This window comes from Neovison vison, chromosome 8 (assembly GCF_020171115.1).
Source record: "Neovison vison isolate M4711 chromosome 8, ASM_NN_V1, whole genome shotgun sequence".
NCBI classification, from domain to species: domain Eukaryota; kingdom Metazoa; phylum Chordata; class Mammalia; order Carnivora; family Mustelidae; genus Neogale; species Neogale vison.
The window spans coordinates 118,038,461-118,056,665 of record NC_058098.1 but is presented as its reverse complement, the minus strand read 5'-3'; the positions used below and the strand labels follow the sequence as shown (position 1 = coordinate 118,056,665).

The window sequence follows — 18,205 nt, the reverse complement described above, 5'->3', positions numbered from 1 at the left end:
AGAATTCACTAACATTTAATAAGTGGTTTTCATAGTGCCCTCACCTTGTTCTTAAATATGATGTATACATTTTTCTTTCATAAATGTGTTTTTAAAGTGCTCATTTTTTCTTTTTTATGGGGAGTAGTTATTGTAGTAAACTTTCTGAGAGATAATTTCAGAAACTTTAAAAGACTCATGATCTGCCCCTTTTAAGATGACATTTTATCAGTGAATAAGGAAGTAGCTACATAGTAAAGCCAACTTACCTATGGAAAGAGCAGTCTTTGAAACAGTTACCTGTAGTGTGATTTTGTTGCCAGAGAAAGGTATGTATCAAATATTTAGAACAGAAAAACATAGCACCTTTCTGTTGGTTTTTAAGAAGAGCTGATTAAATTCAAGAAAGTTAAACGTTTATTATCCCACATTTTAATCAAATGATTAAATATTCTGATAATATCAGATTAAATAATCTGATATTCTGTAAATATCAGATGGTATTGAAAAATGAATATCTTGATTTGGTAAGTTATATTTACTTCATTTTGGCCACATATCTTTGTGAAATATGTCTTTGAGCTATAATCTATTAATACCAGATCTTGAAATAAACTGACCTAAGACTGGTTGTATCTTGTCCACCTTTGTTTTCTGTTTAATTTCAGAGACTTGCTGCTTACTTACAGGTTCATGCCTAATATTTGTCTGTCACATTTGTTAATGACATTAGTAATGACATTTGCCTTTTTCATATTCCTTTTGGTCTTTTTTGGACATCTTTGTTGTTAATGGATATCAAGTGCCTTCTGTATGCCACCCACTGTACTAGGTGTGTCGCTTTTAGAGGGAAGAAAAGAGGTTCAGGAAAATTAAAGTCATATAGGAAGAAAGTGGCAGAAATGGGCTTTAGACCCAGATCTAGTTCTCAGTACAAACCTAATCTCTTTTTCTGTGCTGCTGCCTCTCTGTAACACACACCCCCACGTGCACACAGGCATCCCACATCCACAGTTGAATTGTGGGCTATTTTTATTTTAGAGTTGTCTCAGGATAAAAGCTTTCTTTCTGTAGAAATGACTCTTTGGAATATACTCTTCCTGTGTGTCGTGGAGGAAACCAAATAAGCTAGAAATACCCTCCATAGATCTCAAACACTTGATTCGATAACACTTTATATCAGAAATGTAAAACAAAACAAAGCAAAACAAAAACAAACTACTGGTTATAATAATTACTACTGTAAGAATCTGAGAGTGAGTTTGCCTCCTAGAAGAAAGAATGTGCTATTAGGTATATTAAGGAACAGCTTCTTCTTATGATAAATGTAATGAATGGTGTATTGTATAGTTCTTTGATTTTTTTCAGTGACCATAGAGGCTGGTACTGCAAGAGACAGCTCCATCTGCAGCTGGAAGATTATTTATTAGCAAGTCTTACTAGCATAGTACTGTACTGTTAAGTCTTATGCAGGCAGTGAATTTAAAGAAATACTTTTATTTATATATTAAGTTACAGAATACTGATTCCAGTATGACTGAATTGTAAGGATCTTCTTCACACACAGGTATCTACAGGAGGTGGGTTACACAGATACCATTCTAGATGTGAAATCTAAACGAGTACGAGCTTTGTTGGGCTTTTCAAGTGATGTCACTGACAGGGAAGATGACAAAAATCAGGATTCAGTTATAAATGGCACAGAGGCCGAGGTTAAAGAGACGGCAATGATTGGGTAAGTAATCTGTCTAGAAAGCATTTTAGCTAAAATGTTAGTGCTTATTAAATATTTTTGGTTTATGGGAGACACTTGTGATACTTGGAATTTTAGATACTGCTGCAGAAATAACTTGTTGTAAAGTTTAATTAAAAATAAAAGGTAATTTCATTTGGTAGAAGATAACCCATAGGGATTAGAGTTATTTATGATTATTTTAAGAATATTTTAAAAATACTTTTATTTGCTTGAAATTTATAGGTTTAATGCAGATTTTAATATCTTGAAGCTCATCAAGTCACTTACTATTAGAACTTAACAAAAGATCATCTTTTGGAGATTCAGTTTAGATCTTGTAAGAATGAAATTTCATTCCTGGTGACCTAGAAATCCTATAAATTCCTCAAATTTTTTAGAAGTAAATGTTTTCTTAGCCATTTGTTTAATAATAATACAACTCATCTTTCCTTTGAAAACTATCTTTTTTTTTGGGAAAGCTATTTTAAGTGTATGTTTTTAATTGCTAGAATAAGTGTGAAAAATTCAGTAGCTGTTTGAAATACTTTGTTTTGCTTTTTGGATCATGTGTCATACAGTTACATATAATTCTGCTTAAAATGAACATGGATATTTAAATAAGGACATTCTTTATTGAAAAGAAATTTGTCATGATTCTTAAATAAAAAGCCAAAGATTCTGTGAAAGTTTAAATATTGTTTTGCTTCATTTTATTGCATGTTTGGGCTATAAGAATGGTTTTAATTGAACTCTATGTATTTTCTAGTGAGAACATAATTTCTGTTATTTGGAACATTAAAATTGTGGGATTTAGGTAAAGATTCAAAAATAGGACAGACTCCTATAAACATACTTCTATAAACAAGTGTTACTGGAGCCTTCTTAAGTATATTCATTAATATTTAAGACTACATTAACTTATTTATACAAATGTAAGATTAGTTTGTTTCTTTGTGTAGGCATAGACAATGTAGTCTTTATGCCTGGTTATAGTTTTACCTAAAGTATTATTGTAAGTCATAAAGATATTCAGAAAAGACCACTCGAGTTGTCTTGTATTTTGCCCTTGACCTGTCTTTGGAAACTGACAAGGGTATTATTCTGAATCTGTCTGATTTGTGTAGGGATAGACAATAGGGTGGAACACCAAAAATATAGCTCTCAGCAGATTTGAAATTTAAGATTTATCTGTTTTAGAAATTTTCTCTGTAGTTGTGGCTAAATTTTTTTTAAGAATATGCCTTATCTAAAACATTTCCTGATGAACTGGAAAGAAATCATCCTGTTCTGGCCATTAAGAAATTGTTTACTAAATTTATTTTGAGGGAACTAAATTAAAATCTTACATATTTGAAAAGTTAATCATTTCAAAAGGTTAATGGTTTATTCATTAACAGGATCAAGTTCTGTAGTAATACTAATTTGACTAAGTTCTTTTTGGTAACTTTATGTGCATTTTTTTTTCAACTCCTTAGCTGTTCAGTAGAAATATAAGATTGTGTTGGAGAAAACTGACATATCTATTAGTTATTTTCTTAGTTACAGAAATTTATATGTTAGAGGAAGAGTTGCAGAGAGGAAAAGAATAGAAAAAAAAAAGAAGTAGAGGTAATAAGAAAAATATTTTTAAAAAGAAAGACATTAAAGTTGACTTAAGTATATTGAGTCCAGAGGGGGAATTCTTTATATCGATTAACCTAAATAGATAGGATTGCAAAGTACTTTTAAAAGAGTAACCACTTCCTATTGTGGTTTGCCAATTAAAATGCATGGAAATATAATGGATAAGAATCTGTGTAGTTCATAATATGATTTGAGGGATCATAGTTACAATGTAAACAGAAGTTAGTGCAACGTATGGATTGATTCTTATGCTGAGTTTAAGAAACTAACTGAGCAAAGTGTACATGTTTTAAAACCAGAAAATCCGAGTTAACAGATTCTGCCTCTGTGCTGGATAATTTCAAATTCCTTGAAAGTGCAGCTGCAGATTTCAGTGATGAAGATGAAGATGATGACATTGATGGAAGAGAGAAAAGCATCATTGATACTTCAACGGTGAGTTGGATACATAGATATTAATATTTTTAGGGACCATTTTGCTTACTTGAAAAATAAGTGAGAAGCAAGTGAGAAAAACTTTTTTAAAAATCCATATGCTTCAGCCTAAACCCTGAACTTTTTTTCACGAATTTGGAGAAATTTAATCTATGAGTTTTTAGTGTTGAGTTCAAATTCAATAATATTTTTAGGATGGCAGTTTTCTCTTAAAAGGTCCTTACTCTCTGGGGCACCTGGCTGGCTGTCAGTAGAGAACATGATTCTTGCTCTTGGTTGTGAGTTCAAACCCACATTGGGGAGAGATTACTTGCAAAACTTTAAACTATCTTTAAAGGTCCTTACTCTTTGACTTGTTAACTCATTAAACATTTTATTTCAATAGGGTTGGTGAATATGGTAAGAATTTTTGTGTTATAACAATGCAGTGTTACTGGTGCTGTAAGACAATAGAACTGACAGACCCATTATGGTACCTGATGGTGACTGGCATCACCTCTAATTGGTGCAGTTTGTCTCTCTTGCCTGGGTTGCTTTGGTAGACAAATATTACAAATTTTTAGTAACTATTCCATTAGATTTCTTCAAACTTGTTTAAAGTTACTCTGTAGTTTTGTTTAGATCTTTATAGGTTTATTGACTTTCCAATGGTAGTTTCTTGGAATAAGAGGTGTCTCTTGCTTCTTCTTCCTTCTCTTCCCTTTTCCATTCCATCACCTTCAGTTCCTCCTGGTTTTATTATTTTTTCCTTTTTTCTCTTTTTTTTCTCCCTCCTTTTTCCTCCTCTTCCTTTCTTCTCTTTCTTCTTCCTTCCCACTCCTCCTCTCTTTTTAAAGTAATAAATGAGGGCATGCTTTGTTTTGTCTAGGAAAACGTTTACATTTCCTCTTCTGTGTTTATTTAAAAAGAGTAAGGAAGAAAGGAAGGTAGTGAAGCTGACTGGGCCTAGATGTGAAAGCTTTGGGTTTAAGCTCCAGTTCTGGCACTAATTTATCTGTGCTTCTTATTATTTTAGTTTGTGAAATGGGGATTATAAATACCCATCTTACCTTCAGAGGATTTTGTGAGCAATAAATGAGAAGCTATATATGAAAAGTGATATAAATGATTTCTGGGTGTAACTTCTCTGTCCTTTATGTCCTCTGCTTCCACCAGAGACTCAAATTATTACTTCCAGATTATTGTTTCCCTGAGCACTCTGCAGCGGGTTTCTGCTGATACAGCCTTTCCATGGATATTATTTGAACTTCAAGTAGTCACCCCAATATTTTTTTTTTAACCCAAACAGGTAGTAATAGCATATGTTTTAATTTACTGTAGTAAAAGAAAATGCCTAAACTTGTATGATACCTTTTCTCTGTCCTATTCGTTTGGAAGTTTTGTACTGCTTTTTGATTTCTATAGGCCCATTGCATTGAGATCTTATTTTCCCATCAAAATACTTTATTCATAGCTCAGTGGTAAATGCTAACTGATTATAATGCTTTAAATATTAAGTATGGGTCTTAGAGATATTCCTAACCATAAACTGGTTTCTTTTTGAGTAATCAAATTCATAAAGATCCTGTCTTACAGTTAGTATGGATTATAGCAATTCTATGACCAAGCAGTGAAGGCATAGTTAATAGAAACATACTTAAACCTGCTTAAGCAGTGACTCAAAAATCCTTATAGTTTTTCAGGAGACAATATGTCTAAACATATAATTGGTTTCTTTGTAACAGCTTTGTTGATTTTTAGGATATATCACATTAATTTACACAGCTGCAGGCTGATAGCTGCAGACCAAAAGGACTTCCACAGTTTAACTCTATGTAGCAATGAGTAAGCATGACTTAAAAGATTTATTGCAATGCTGTAGAAAGAAAGAATGGCTGAAAATCATCCTATTAAAATGTGTAGTAAAACAAACGGGTTTTTAAACTGTTATTTTATTTCTTTAATTAAAATAGTTTGGTTGATTCAACTAAGAAAATACAGAAATATAGGCTATTAGTAAATTTGTGTATAGCTGCATATGCTCTCTTCTTGTTCTTTACCTTCTACTGGAGTTTGATTGTTCTTTGGGTTACATTCTGGATCATTTCCCTCCTCTTTATCTCCTCCTTCCTCATAATCAACCTCTTCACTTTATTTTTCTTTACCATCATTGTTTTGCATTCTCACCATAGTATCATTAGTTAAGTGTAATAATGATCTTGAAATTATACATGTGTATAAAAAATGATCAACTTTAAATTGTTTGAAGGATAACTTCACCAGCAAGATGTCGTCTCCAGAAAAGGAATGGGATTAGGAATCATTAGCTATTATGCTAGTCACAGTCCCATCCCCGTTTGTGTTATGTTTCTTCTAATGGTTTCGAAGTGGCCATCTATCCCTCTTTCTAATCTTCATGGCACCCTGTGCAACCTATAACTTCTTTGTGTTTGCTGTAATTCTTAAGTTGACTTCCAGACTCATTAGAGGTAGGAGTGGAGTGGAACTCGAGATGTAAGGAAAAGTAATATGTACTTATTACAACAAACCCTACCCCTTCCCATTTACTAATCCTACTCTCCATTGGTAACCACACTTTTCTTCTGTGCCTAACCATTAAAAAACAGGGGTTTTAATTTATTTAAGTGGGAGACATGATAGACAGTGGCCTGCAACTTGCTATATCTTCATTCATGAGGCTATATGGAGGAGAGACCTAGAAACACATTTTATCCAAAGGAGTGAGTTTTGTGACTTAATATCATAGTAATTAGAATGTGTAAAATGCATTTAGTTTTTCAATATAAGGTTCCAGCTACTTCTGTATTTTTTCTTCCCTTTTCACCAGGCATTGAGAACAAGACAGAACATTGAGAACAAGGCATCTTGGGATGCCTGGGTGGCTCTGTTGGTTAAGCCGTTGCCTTTGGCTCAGGTCATGATACCAGGTCTTGGGATTGAGTCCCGCATTGGGCTACTTGCTCGGTGGGGAACCTGCTTCTCTCGCTGCCTCTGTCTGCCTCTCTGCCTGCTTGTGTGTACTCTCTATCTCTCTCTGGCAAATAAATAAAATCTTTAAAAAAAAAAAAGAATTCTCTGTCTTTAAGGTGTTGGTGACGGCCCCTCTAAGTCATATCTGGTGTCCCATCAGGATTAGAGTAAGGGAGAAATCAAGCCTCTAAGGTAAAAGAAAGATGGATTAGACAGTGTGTTTGTGAAACAATGAAGGTCAGCATCTTCTATTGGTATAACTCTTCAGAGATACTTTTCTACCTTAGTTTGGCTGCCCAGGGAAGATTAGAAAAAGTTATTAGCAATGGTTACAGAAGAATATACCTTCACCTGGGTTTTCTGTACACAGTATGCCAAACTAGTCTTGATTTTCTGTTTGGTTAATAGATTTGCTAGATGGAAGATTGGGGTATGCTGTAAACATAGGGGAAATACTCCAAGTAGTTCAAGCAGTTATTCTAGCAGCATTAAAGAGTCCTCGATTTCTCCTATTCAGTTTTTATATATACCAGGACAGTGAAGGCAGATTAGGTTTCATCTGCTGTACCAGCTTTCTGCTGATAGTGGTTTCCTGGAGTGCTACAGTGAAAAGGATTTTGTTTTTAATTTAAATTCAATTTAGTTAATATATAATGTAGTATTGGTTTCAGGAATAGAATTTAGTGATTCATTGCTTACATTTAATACCTAGTGCTCATCATAACAAGTATCCTCCTTAATGCCCATCACCCATTTTGCCCATCCTCCCACCTGCCTCCCCTCCAGCAACCCTCAGTTTGTTCTCTATAGTTAAGAGTCTCTTATGGTTTGCCTCCCTCTCTGTTTTTATCTTATTTCATTTTTCCTTCCCTTTCCCTATCTTCATCTGTTTTGTTTCTTAAATTCCACAAATGAATGAAATCATGATACTTGTCTTTGACTGACTTATTTCACTTAGCATTATAGTCTCTACTCCATCCATGTTGTTACAAATGGCAAGATTTCATTTTTTGATGACTGAGTAATATTCCAGTATGTGTGTGTGTGTATGTGTGTGTGTGTGTACCACATCTTCTTTATTCATGCATTTGTCAATGGACCTTTGGGCTATTTCCATAAAGTGGCTGCTGTTCATAGTGCTGCTCTAACTATTGGGGTATATGTGCTCCTTTGAATCAGCATTTTTGTATTCTTTGGATAAATACCTGTTAGTGCAATTTTTGGGTTGTAGGGTAGTTCTATTTTTAGCTTTTTGAGGAACTTCCATACTGTTTCTTTCACTAGAAAGATTTCTGAGGCTGTATCTGATCTCAGGTGAAAAGTACTGTGATTGGTAAGTGATACCAGGAATGAGCGTGAGAACAGGGTCATACAAGTCAGGTATTTGTTATCTCTTAGAGTCTGTTTTTAGACTCTGTATTCTGTCCTATTGATCAGCCTGTTAAACCTTATAATTTTAATCCACTCACAATAGCCCACTAATAAAGTTTGATTAGATCTTGCTATTTCCATTTTTTTTTGAGAGTGTGGAAAATTTTAATTTAACTTACTCTAACAGACATACTCTTTTTTTTTTCAATTTATTTATTTTCAGAAAAACATTATTCATTATTTTTTCACCACACCCAGTGCTCCATGCAAGCCGTGCCCTCTATAATACCCACCACCTGGTACCCCAACCTCCCACCCCCCCCCCGCCACTTCTATTTCCATTTTGCATGAAGGGAGAAATTGCAGTAGTGAGCCCATTTTATCAAAAGAAGCTGCAAACCATTCATCCTAAATTCTTTGGGTTTCTGGTGGTGGAGGTGACTAAAAAGATAATTGATGAAGAGTTTTGATATATAGATCTCAAAGATTATCTCTGCACACATTAAGCCTAAATTTCAATCCTCCAACTGAATTTGTAATTCCAGGAATATTCCTAAATACATAACAACCTATCAGATTTGCTAATAAGTCTAAGTCAAGTCTCACTTGGAGAGATCAGTATTTTAGAAAAAAATTGAATATATAGTGAGTTACTAGAGAAAACTGATGCAAGGTTGGAACAGTAGAAATACTGCGGGAAACTTTTTTTCCTTCTCTAACACCATAGTTTCTAACACTTGAGGCATGCATTTCTTAATTTGTAGTTTTATGATTTTAGATTTTTTTACGGGAATTATGTGGTAGAGTTAACATTTATCATGGTCATATTCTGTGAAACTTCTGTATTTTATGAATTGTTTCTCTTTTTGGTTAGATTAGAATGTCTGCCCATGGCATAGACTACATCCAAGAAATGGGGAATATGATTGTGGTTCTCTTAGTACAGTAGTATATTAAGGACATATTTTGTCTATTTATAATTTAAATATCTAGCTTATATTCCAGTGTTTTCAACATATAATTCCATTAGCTTATTTAAAATAAGCCACCATTGAACCAAGTTTAAATTTTTACTTTAAAATGTGTAATGTATATCTTTTTAAATTGATACCTGTTTTACATTGACTTGATTAAGTATTATAGCTATTTAACATAACAAAGATATGCTTTCTGAAGAAACCAATGATTGGGTTTTCTCATTCAGTGATTAAGGGATACTGTTTTCCTTTATTTAAATTAATTTCATAATATATCCTAAAATTTTAATTTAGGATTTTTTTTATTAGATTGTTAGGAAAAAAGCATTGCCTGATAGCAGTGAAGATCGAGATACAAAAGAAGCTCTAAAGGAGTTTGACTTCTTGGTTACATCAGAGGAAGGAGACAATGAGTCTAGAAGTGCGGGTGATGGAACAGAATGGGGTAAGGAAGCATACTGGATCCATCCAGAGGTATTAAGTAAATGAAAGAAACTAAGGTTTTACTAGGAGGGCAGCATCTTGAAGAGCACTGTAAATTTCTTATAATGTTGAAATTTTGAACATCCTATGAACTTTTTACTCTTGTCATCTTATATTCAGGGTGTATGTCTGTGTGTACATGTTTAAAGAATGTTGTACAACTAGTTACCTCATTTTTTTTAAAATACAGGCAATATACTATTAAAATAATTTGAATCCATATGCAGAATGTTCTGTGTTTCCTGCTCAGATATTAGAACTTGCAAATCTAGATTTTGTGGAAATTGAGTTTGAGAATGTAATAGAAGAGTTTTTAGAGATTCATCTCTGGCATCGTTTGTGCAAAGCATAGAATTTTTTGGTGCGAATTGTTCTAAAAAAATTTAGTATTTGAAACATCTCATGAGGTAAAACAGGTTATTTGGGGGAAGACTTACAAGGCATAGATTATTCTTTGGGTTTGGAAAAGAATTGTTGCTTTCAGTAAGGTGGGATTGTGATGAATTCTTCAAAAGCGATGAGTTCTGTCGGGTGTGGGTACATGTAGCATGAGTAAGGAAGACAGAGAGAGAGTTATTGAGAATGAGACAAATTTTCTGTTGAGGTTGAAAAATTCTGGGAGACACCCAGTTGCAGTTTTATGTACTTGAAAGACAAATAGGGTTAGAGAATCAGTGTCTATCCTAGTTTTAAATTGGGGACTTCCCTTGAGTCTTTACCTTCAAGAACTCTTATAATGCCACTTCTTTTCCTTTTTTGTGGCAAATATCTGAAGGTAATGATTATATGGGTTAATTAGCCATTGAAATATATAATGGCTATAAAATGACTATTTTTTTTTTTTTGCAATGGAACAAAGTTTGGAAACCAAGGGGAAATTGTTACTCTATTGTTACTTTTCTCTATTGTTACTACTGAGTTTATATATCAGTTTATTCAGATATTTTAGGCACTAGTTCTACCAGTATAGCTAGATCCACTGTCTACACAGAAGTCTTTCTCTGAGGAGTCATACATCTGCATAAATAATAGTTGGCTTTTTCATTGCCAGTCTTATTGCAAGAGTTTTGTGATTCATTTCTCTCCAAAGACAGCTGCATTATTTCTTGTGTCACATCCTTTTCTTTATAGTGTGAGTCTTGGCCCAGAGCATTATATGACACATGTGTGTACGTTTTAATTAATCTAACCTCCTATGAAGTTACTGGTGAAAACATGAGTGAATTGTCTCCATCTTTGAGCAGTCTTAATCTTTAGTAGTGTACTGGGTATTTCTGAGTATGAGTGAATGGGATCTTTCAGTTGATTAGAGTTTAGCCTTATTTGTTTTTATCCAGAAAATTTTATTGAGAAAATTTTATTCAGAAAATTTCACTCTTAAACAATTAAAAGAACTAGATCACAAATCCTATTTAGTTGAATGGACATTTAAAACATTTTAAGTGCTTTATTTACTTCTCCTCTTCCCCCATAAAAATGGAGTGAATATACCTAGGTTTAGAATCTTTTTAGTTTCTGGCAAGTAAATAGATTTACCACACATATTCCATGATCTTCCATTATTGCTGTGAGTCTGGTGAAGATTACAGTAGGGTTAACTTTTAATTTAAAAAATTGAAGACACTGTAGGATCCAAAAGCTACCTGGTTTAATTTATTATTAAGACCTGATTGATGAAATATTAACATTTTTAAATGTTAGATTTTTCTGGGAAAGTAGAGACCATTTTTATTATTGATAGATTGTAGTTAGAGCTATAAAAATGTTGAGCTTCTAAATTTATTGTGTTTAATCTTTTCAGAGGCCCAGTTAAGTTTTTTGAACTGTAGATTGAAATTTAACTCATTAAAAATAATTTCCTATTTGTTCTGATTCATTTTGGTTTATTCCAGTCATTTAACAAATATTGATCAAGTGCTTTCTATGTGCCAAGTCATTTGGTGAAGATCCATATGGATCCACAGGACCCCTTTGTCCATATAGTTTACTAAGAGAATAAACATAAATGATAGAGCATGTCAGAAGGTGATAAATGCTATGGAAAATAGAAAAAGTAGAACAGAGTAAGGGGGGTGGAGAGTGCTGGGTTTGGGGTAAAGTGGAGGAGACAAATTACAATTTAAAATTGTAGTGGGGTAGGTCCCATTAAAGGGGGCAATATTTGGACAAAAGACTCAAAGTTGTTTGGTGGGTTAGCAATATGGTATCTAGAGAAGGAATATTCAGGAAGAAGAAAGCCACAGCAAATGCCCCCAAATAGCAGCAGCCTTGATATGCTTGAGGAATTCAAGGACACCAGAATGGCTAGAGCAGAGTGATTCTAGGGGGAATATGGTAAAAAATGACTAAATCATGCAGGGCCCTTAGACCACTGGTGAGATGGAGAACCACGGGAGGAATTTTAGCAGAATTTGCCATGATCTAACTTTGAATTAAAGCATCGTTCTGGCTTATTAAGAATAGACTACATAGAGCACCCACTGTTGATAATAGTCTTGGTGTGAGGGGAGAGAGGGCAATTATTGGAGTAATTCTAGCAAGAGACAGAGTGATTAGAGAAGTAGAATATGTGCTAAATAGTCAGATTCTGGCTGTGTTTTGAAGGTAGGAAAAACAGTATTTTCTGAAATACCTGATGTGAAGTATGAAAGAAAAGGGAGGTTTTGGTCTGAGCAAATGGAAGGATGATGACACACTGGATTTGGAAGATTGGGAATTTGATTTGACGGGTTTAGTTTGAGACAATGTGTTAGACTTTCTAATGGAAATTTAGAGTAAGCAGTTGGATATATGAGTCTTGAGTTCAAGCGAGATTTCTGAGCTAAAACATAATGTTATATAGTATATAATTAATTTTATACTGATATAAAATATATAACACATTCTTTAAATTTTCTTCTCCTATAATAGTGAAAATTAATGATTGAATTTACTAAGTGCTGTTTCCTGTTTAAGAATTTGTAAACTAACAAATCATTTAAATTGCTTTAAATTTTGAATGAAGGTTGATTGCTAAGTTTACAAAGTGCTTTATATATAAGGCTGTAAAAAAATCATTAGTTGATGAACACATGCCAAAAATATAAAATTTTTAAAATGAAAATATGAAAACTATTTTGTGTAATCTCTTAATAATAATCTCTCATTACATAAATTAATAAGAAATGTTTTTTTATGAGTCAGTCCTACTTGTAAAATGAGGGCTTCTTCTAGAGTTTTTGGGCTTAATTTATTAAAAGTCACTCAAATCTCCTAGGGTTTTTTTTTTTTCCTATGTCTCTTTCAAGAGAAATTTCTTATAACCTAGGAAATTGAATTGTCATTTCTTAGATACTATATTTTGTATGACTTAGAATAAGCAATGACTTTTTAAAATTAGTGATACAGTGAAGAAAATGGTTGTTACATCATTCAGTGACAGAACAGTGAATTGACCTACAGTATATCTTATTTAAAAAGGCTGTTTCATTTGTTTCACTCTATTTAGAAAAGGAAGACCAGTGTCTCATGCCTGAAGCCTGGAATGTGGACCAGGGAGTAATTACCAAACTCAAGGAACAATACAAAAAGGAGAGAAAGGGGAAAAAGGGGGTGAAGAGTAAGTGGAAAACATTGTATCTGTAAATCATAAATCTTGCTTCTTTTACATCCCCCAACTTTTTTTTCAATGTTTTCCTAAAACTACTTACTCTTTTTCTTTTCTGCTCCTGATCTCTTTCCTTTTCACCTGCTCTCAGGGGTTGAAATTAAATGGTTAACTATTTGAGTATGACCTTAAAAAAATAAAAACAACCATGTGTATGATTATGGAATCATAATATATCCCAGTAATACATCTAGAGCCTCATGAGAGTGTGGGACTATATATTCAAAACATAGTGATAATTTCATTTTTAAAGTATATATGCTTAATTACCACAATGATTTTTCACTGTTGACAATTTTAAATCTTATCTAGTATGACCCTCTGGCAATCCACCCAAATTATTGCATATTATTTTTGGACTTGGAGACAGAAAGTTAATTTCTACCCCTGAATAGTCTATGTGTTCATAACTTACAGTTCATTTGCTCATATTTATAGTAGTATTACCAATTAGCTTTTTTCTTTTTAATAAGATGTCTACCGTATCAAAAATGAAAGCTAAAATGAAATTGCTAGCCCTGTGAATCATTCACACACACACACACACACACACACACATATAAAACACTCATTATACAAATTATTAAGTTTAACAGTGGAACTAATTAAGCATGTAAAGTGGAAATACAAAGTCTTTCAAGCATCCCTGAAAACCATCTAAAACACCTTTTTTAGGAGAGGAAGGCTAAACTACCTCCTTGTGCTTCCACTCTCATTGACAATATGAACACGGGTCTCCCTTTTATGGCAGAAAGAATTGCATCCTTTGGGATATTAAAGTAGTATTAAGATTAAGTAAAGTAAGATTAAAATCCCATTTAGTGAAACATGTATTTAGAAGTTAGAAAAAGTAGTGTAGTCATTACCAATAAACATTTAAATCTTTATTTAAAATATCTTAGGTGTTACAAGTGTTTAGCTTGAATGGGTAAAAAGTCAGTGACTATTTTTGATATTATCATTATACCAACTATTACATGACTGAGAGGTGATCTTATTTGATGCCTCCTCAATATAAATTAAATCATAATGAGAAAGATTAATATTAAAACATAAGAGCATTTTGTACCTTTTCTCCAAATGTATGGATAAAAATTTTAATCTTAAACAGTAAGGTTTTATAGTTATAACTTTTCAGAACCATGGCAAAATGAGATATACTGGAATTTTAATGCAATTATCATAAATGAGAAAGGAGACTATTTTAATTTTCATATTGACTTAATGTTGATATTTCTTTAAGTCCTTATGCTGCAGTAATGAATGTCTTCAAATGTAAAACATCTCTCGACTGGAAGGGTATCTAGGTCTTATGTAGATTCCACCTACTATTGTATTGATTATTCAGTTCTTGTCAAATATCAAGGCATTGCTGTAGTTGGAATTTAGCACTTAAGATCTAAAATGGCACCATTTGACTGGACCAATATTCCTACTAATGGAAGTGATTGTATTTCCTGACTAGGGAGTATGACCACTTTGCAGACATTTAGCACATAGTTTTGTTGTATGAAGGAGAAAAATGAATGCAGGGAGAGAAATTTTAATATGTTTCATTGAGGATAGAAGGACTGGAGAATGAGGCTGAGCACATTTTGTTTATCGCTGTCAGTTCATGTGGCCTTAATAAAATGGTGATCTGGGAACAAGTGAAGACGTAATAAAAACAGAGCTGGAGCAAAACTCTGACTTGATATATGAAACATGGATTTATAAACCACCATAAATATATTTTTAATTGAATTAAAAATTACTCATTGGAAAAGTTTGAATCCTTTTGATATGATCTAGTAGCAATATTTCCAGTCAAATTGTGTACGCCAATCATATTGTCTTGAAATATATTTCTAGGTATTAGTTAAAATTGCTTAAAAGTAGTTGTATTCTTTGCTGGTATAGGAAAAAAACCATAATGGACTATGGGTAAGATTTTCCCATTCTTAATTAAACTTGTAACAGGAAAAACTACCGAAGATCTGTTTCAGCCTCTATCCTATATAAAACAGTCAAAACAGGGATGTGGGAGAATGAAGAACCAAAGCTCAGGTAAGTAATCAGTAGGGCACGAGACTTCACCTCGGGTACCATAGTTTCAGGATGTAACGCAATGAATGCAACTTAACATAAACAGACAAACAAAAGGGATGTTATTGTTTAATTCAATACACAGTAGCTTCACAATCCATGGTATCTGTCTGCATTTAGAGTAATATACAAGGATTATAGAGTAATAGTATTTTTAATGGTCCACATTGGACATGAACATTATTTTTCATGCAAATAGCAATACCATTCCATTAGCTTAATTTTTAAAATAGATGTAAAACACAATTCCTCTCAAGAAATAAACTTTTAAAATAATTTGAAAACTTGGAAAAATAATTATTTTTTAGTATTTTTAGTAGGGCAGTTTTAAAGGTGAATGTAGGTAGATGTGAATAAGGTTTATGGCACCATTTTGATGCAGTTGAATAATTCTCTTCTTTTTTGTTCTCTTCCTCCCTGTTTTTGGGCCAGGGCCCAATAGGTCAAAACTACAAGATATGCTTGCTAATTTGAGAGATGTTGATGAACTTCCCTCATTGCAGCCATCTGTGGGTTCACCTTCCAGACCCACCAGCTCGAGGCTTCCTGAACATGAAATAAATAGGGCGGATGAAGGTAAGTATGTAAGACCTCTCCGGGTGTCTTGATGGCTCAGTCAGTTAAGTGTCGACTCTTGATTTTAGCGTAGGTTATGATCTCCGGGTTGTGAGATTGAGTCCCACCCGTGGTAGGCTCCACACCCAACGTGAATTCTCTTGGGATTCTTGGGATTCTCTCTCTCTCCCTCTACCTTGGCCCCCCTTCTCTCTCTCCTCTGGGGGGAAAAAAAAAGGACACTCTGGAGCACAAAAAATATGGGGAGATATATTTAAGTTCAGTTATTTGGAAGGACTCTCTAAGAAAAGAATTTTATTTTACAGATGTTTGATCTACATAGTATCCCCCAAATGTAGGCTTTCTTACATTTGAGGGGGTTTGATTCCAACTTCAATCTTTCAGACTTGAGAAAGGATGCATAAATTTAAAGACCAACTCTAAATTCTAGTTTAGAACATCCCAAGGCTCCACAGAAGCCATGTATTTTGTATACATAGGCTGTTTTATTTATCCTATTGCCACAGTGAGAAAATTAACATAAATAGGTAGTAAATGTTTACTTCATACTTTTACTTTTTACTTTACTTTGTACTTTTTGTACTTATATACAAAACCATAAATAGGTAGTAAATGTTTACTTCGTGACTCATATAAATATTTTTAGATGTTTTATTTAAGCAGTTTGTCACTGATAAATGAAAAAGGGAAAAAAGACACCAGAACTCTAGTTGCATGTTCTGTTTTTACTTTGTTCCCTTTTAGTCCTTGTCCAAATGCATATATATATATATTTTTTACAAAGTCCCCAAGTAGAATTATTCCATTTTGTTTTATTCACTTAACATAAAGCCACAAAAATAACTTTCATAATTATAACTTCAAGATTACATATTATATTTTAGACTTGATACTTAACTGTTTCCCTGTTGAAAATTTAGGTTCCTGGTTTTTTATAGCACCATCTTATGGTATATAAATACTGTTCTTTCTGTCTTTTAGATACAAGTTCTGATTTATGTGTTTATAAATGTATTAAATGCCTGTAGGTAGAAATTGATTTTAATATATATATTTACAGTAACTGAAAATCCAGTATGACATGAAAGTAATCTTAATAATTAATAAATATTTTTCTGAATTTATTTTTAAAAATTATCTTGAATTTTTTTTTTTTTAAAGATTTTATTTATTTATTTGACAGACAGAGATCACAAGTAGGCAGAGAGGCAGGCAGAGAGAGAGAGGAGGAAGCAGGCTCCCTGCTGAGCAGAGAGCCCAATGCGGGGCTCGATCCCAAGACCCTGAGATCACGACCTGAGCCGAAGGCAGCGGCTTAACCCACTGAGCCACCCAGGCGCCCCAATATCTTGAATTTTTTTTTAAAGATTTTATTTATTTATTTGACAGACAGAGGTCACAAGTAGACAGAGAGGCAGGCAGAGAGAGAGGAGGAAGCAGGCTCCCTGCTGAGCAGAGAGTCAGATGCGGGGCTCGATCCCAGGACCCTGGGATCATGACCTGAGCCGAAGGCAAAGGCTTTAACTCATTGAGACACCCAGGTGCCCCTATCTTGAATATTTTTAATACTGCAATTACTTGCAGTAAATATTCCTCTTCAGATTTTTATTGATTGAACAAAACAGCCCAGGAAAAAGCCACAGAAAAATCTTAAGTGTTTTTCTTTCTTGGTTTTTAAAATTCAGTTACATTTTAAAGAGACATAAACTGATAGAAATTTGATGGACAAATTTATGGTTGGAATACTTTTTAAATAAAATTTTTGACCATAACATGGTTAGTTATTTGTTAGAGTTAATTATAGTATACTTGGAATTTATTATTCCTACATTAAATAATGAAGATGTGTATATTACACCTTTATAGTCTAAATGTACAGTTTCTTTGATGTAGACATGTCTTTTAAATGAAAGATGTGAAGTCATGGACCTCATTAGGTATGTTTGTTATTCACTAGGCAATACATACAATGAACACTATTGATAAGAGAATTTTAATCAGTTTCAATTATTCCAAGATCAGGTCTAGATGAGGAGAAAAGTTAGTTCTAATTTTATTCTGATAACTCCTAAAGAGCTTTATTAGAGATTTCATCTTACAGAATTCTAATAATAGAGGTGGGCTAAGGACTATATACTAAATGACAAATATACTAAAGCATTACATAAGCCACAGAAAGTGCCCTAGACAGAAAAAAATATATAAGAACCTTAAAACTGAAGGGTTGAATATCTGGCTTACTGTGTGTAACATTGGTCATTCTAAGCTTTCCTCCTCATTGTAAGGTTTTCAGCAATAGAAAAGTATGTAAGAAATACATTGTGT

The 18,205-nt window shown here is 33.3% G+C and overlaps 1 protein-coding gene across 3 annotated transcripts in view; it reads left to right on the top strand.

Annotated features, from left to right (window-relative positions):
• Positions 1 to 18,205, top strand: part of STRN (striatin) — a 101,055-nt gene that overhangs the window by 56,165 nt on the left and 26,685 nt on the right. For 2 of the 3 annotated variants that reach the window (XM_044261778.1, XM_044261777.1), the window contains exons 5-10: positions 1,547 to 1,714; positions 3,637 to 3,772; positions 9,400 to 9,535; positions 13,061 to 13,171; positions 15,179 to 15,265; positions 15,737 to 15,880. In XM_044261778.1, coding sequence (XP_044117713.1) covers positions 1,547 to 1,714; positions 3,637 to 3,772; positions 9,400 to 9,535; positions 13,061 to 13,171; positions 15,179 to 15,265; positions 15,737 to 15,880 — 782 coding nt within the window. The remainder of the gene's footprint in view (positions 1 to 1,546; positions 1,715 to 3,636; positions 3,773 to 9,399; positions 9,536 to 13,060; positions 13,172 to 15,178; positions 15,266 to 15,736; positions 15,881 to 18,205) is intronic. The other variant, XM_044261779.1, reaches the window with a different exon arrangement.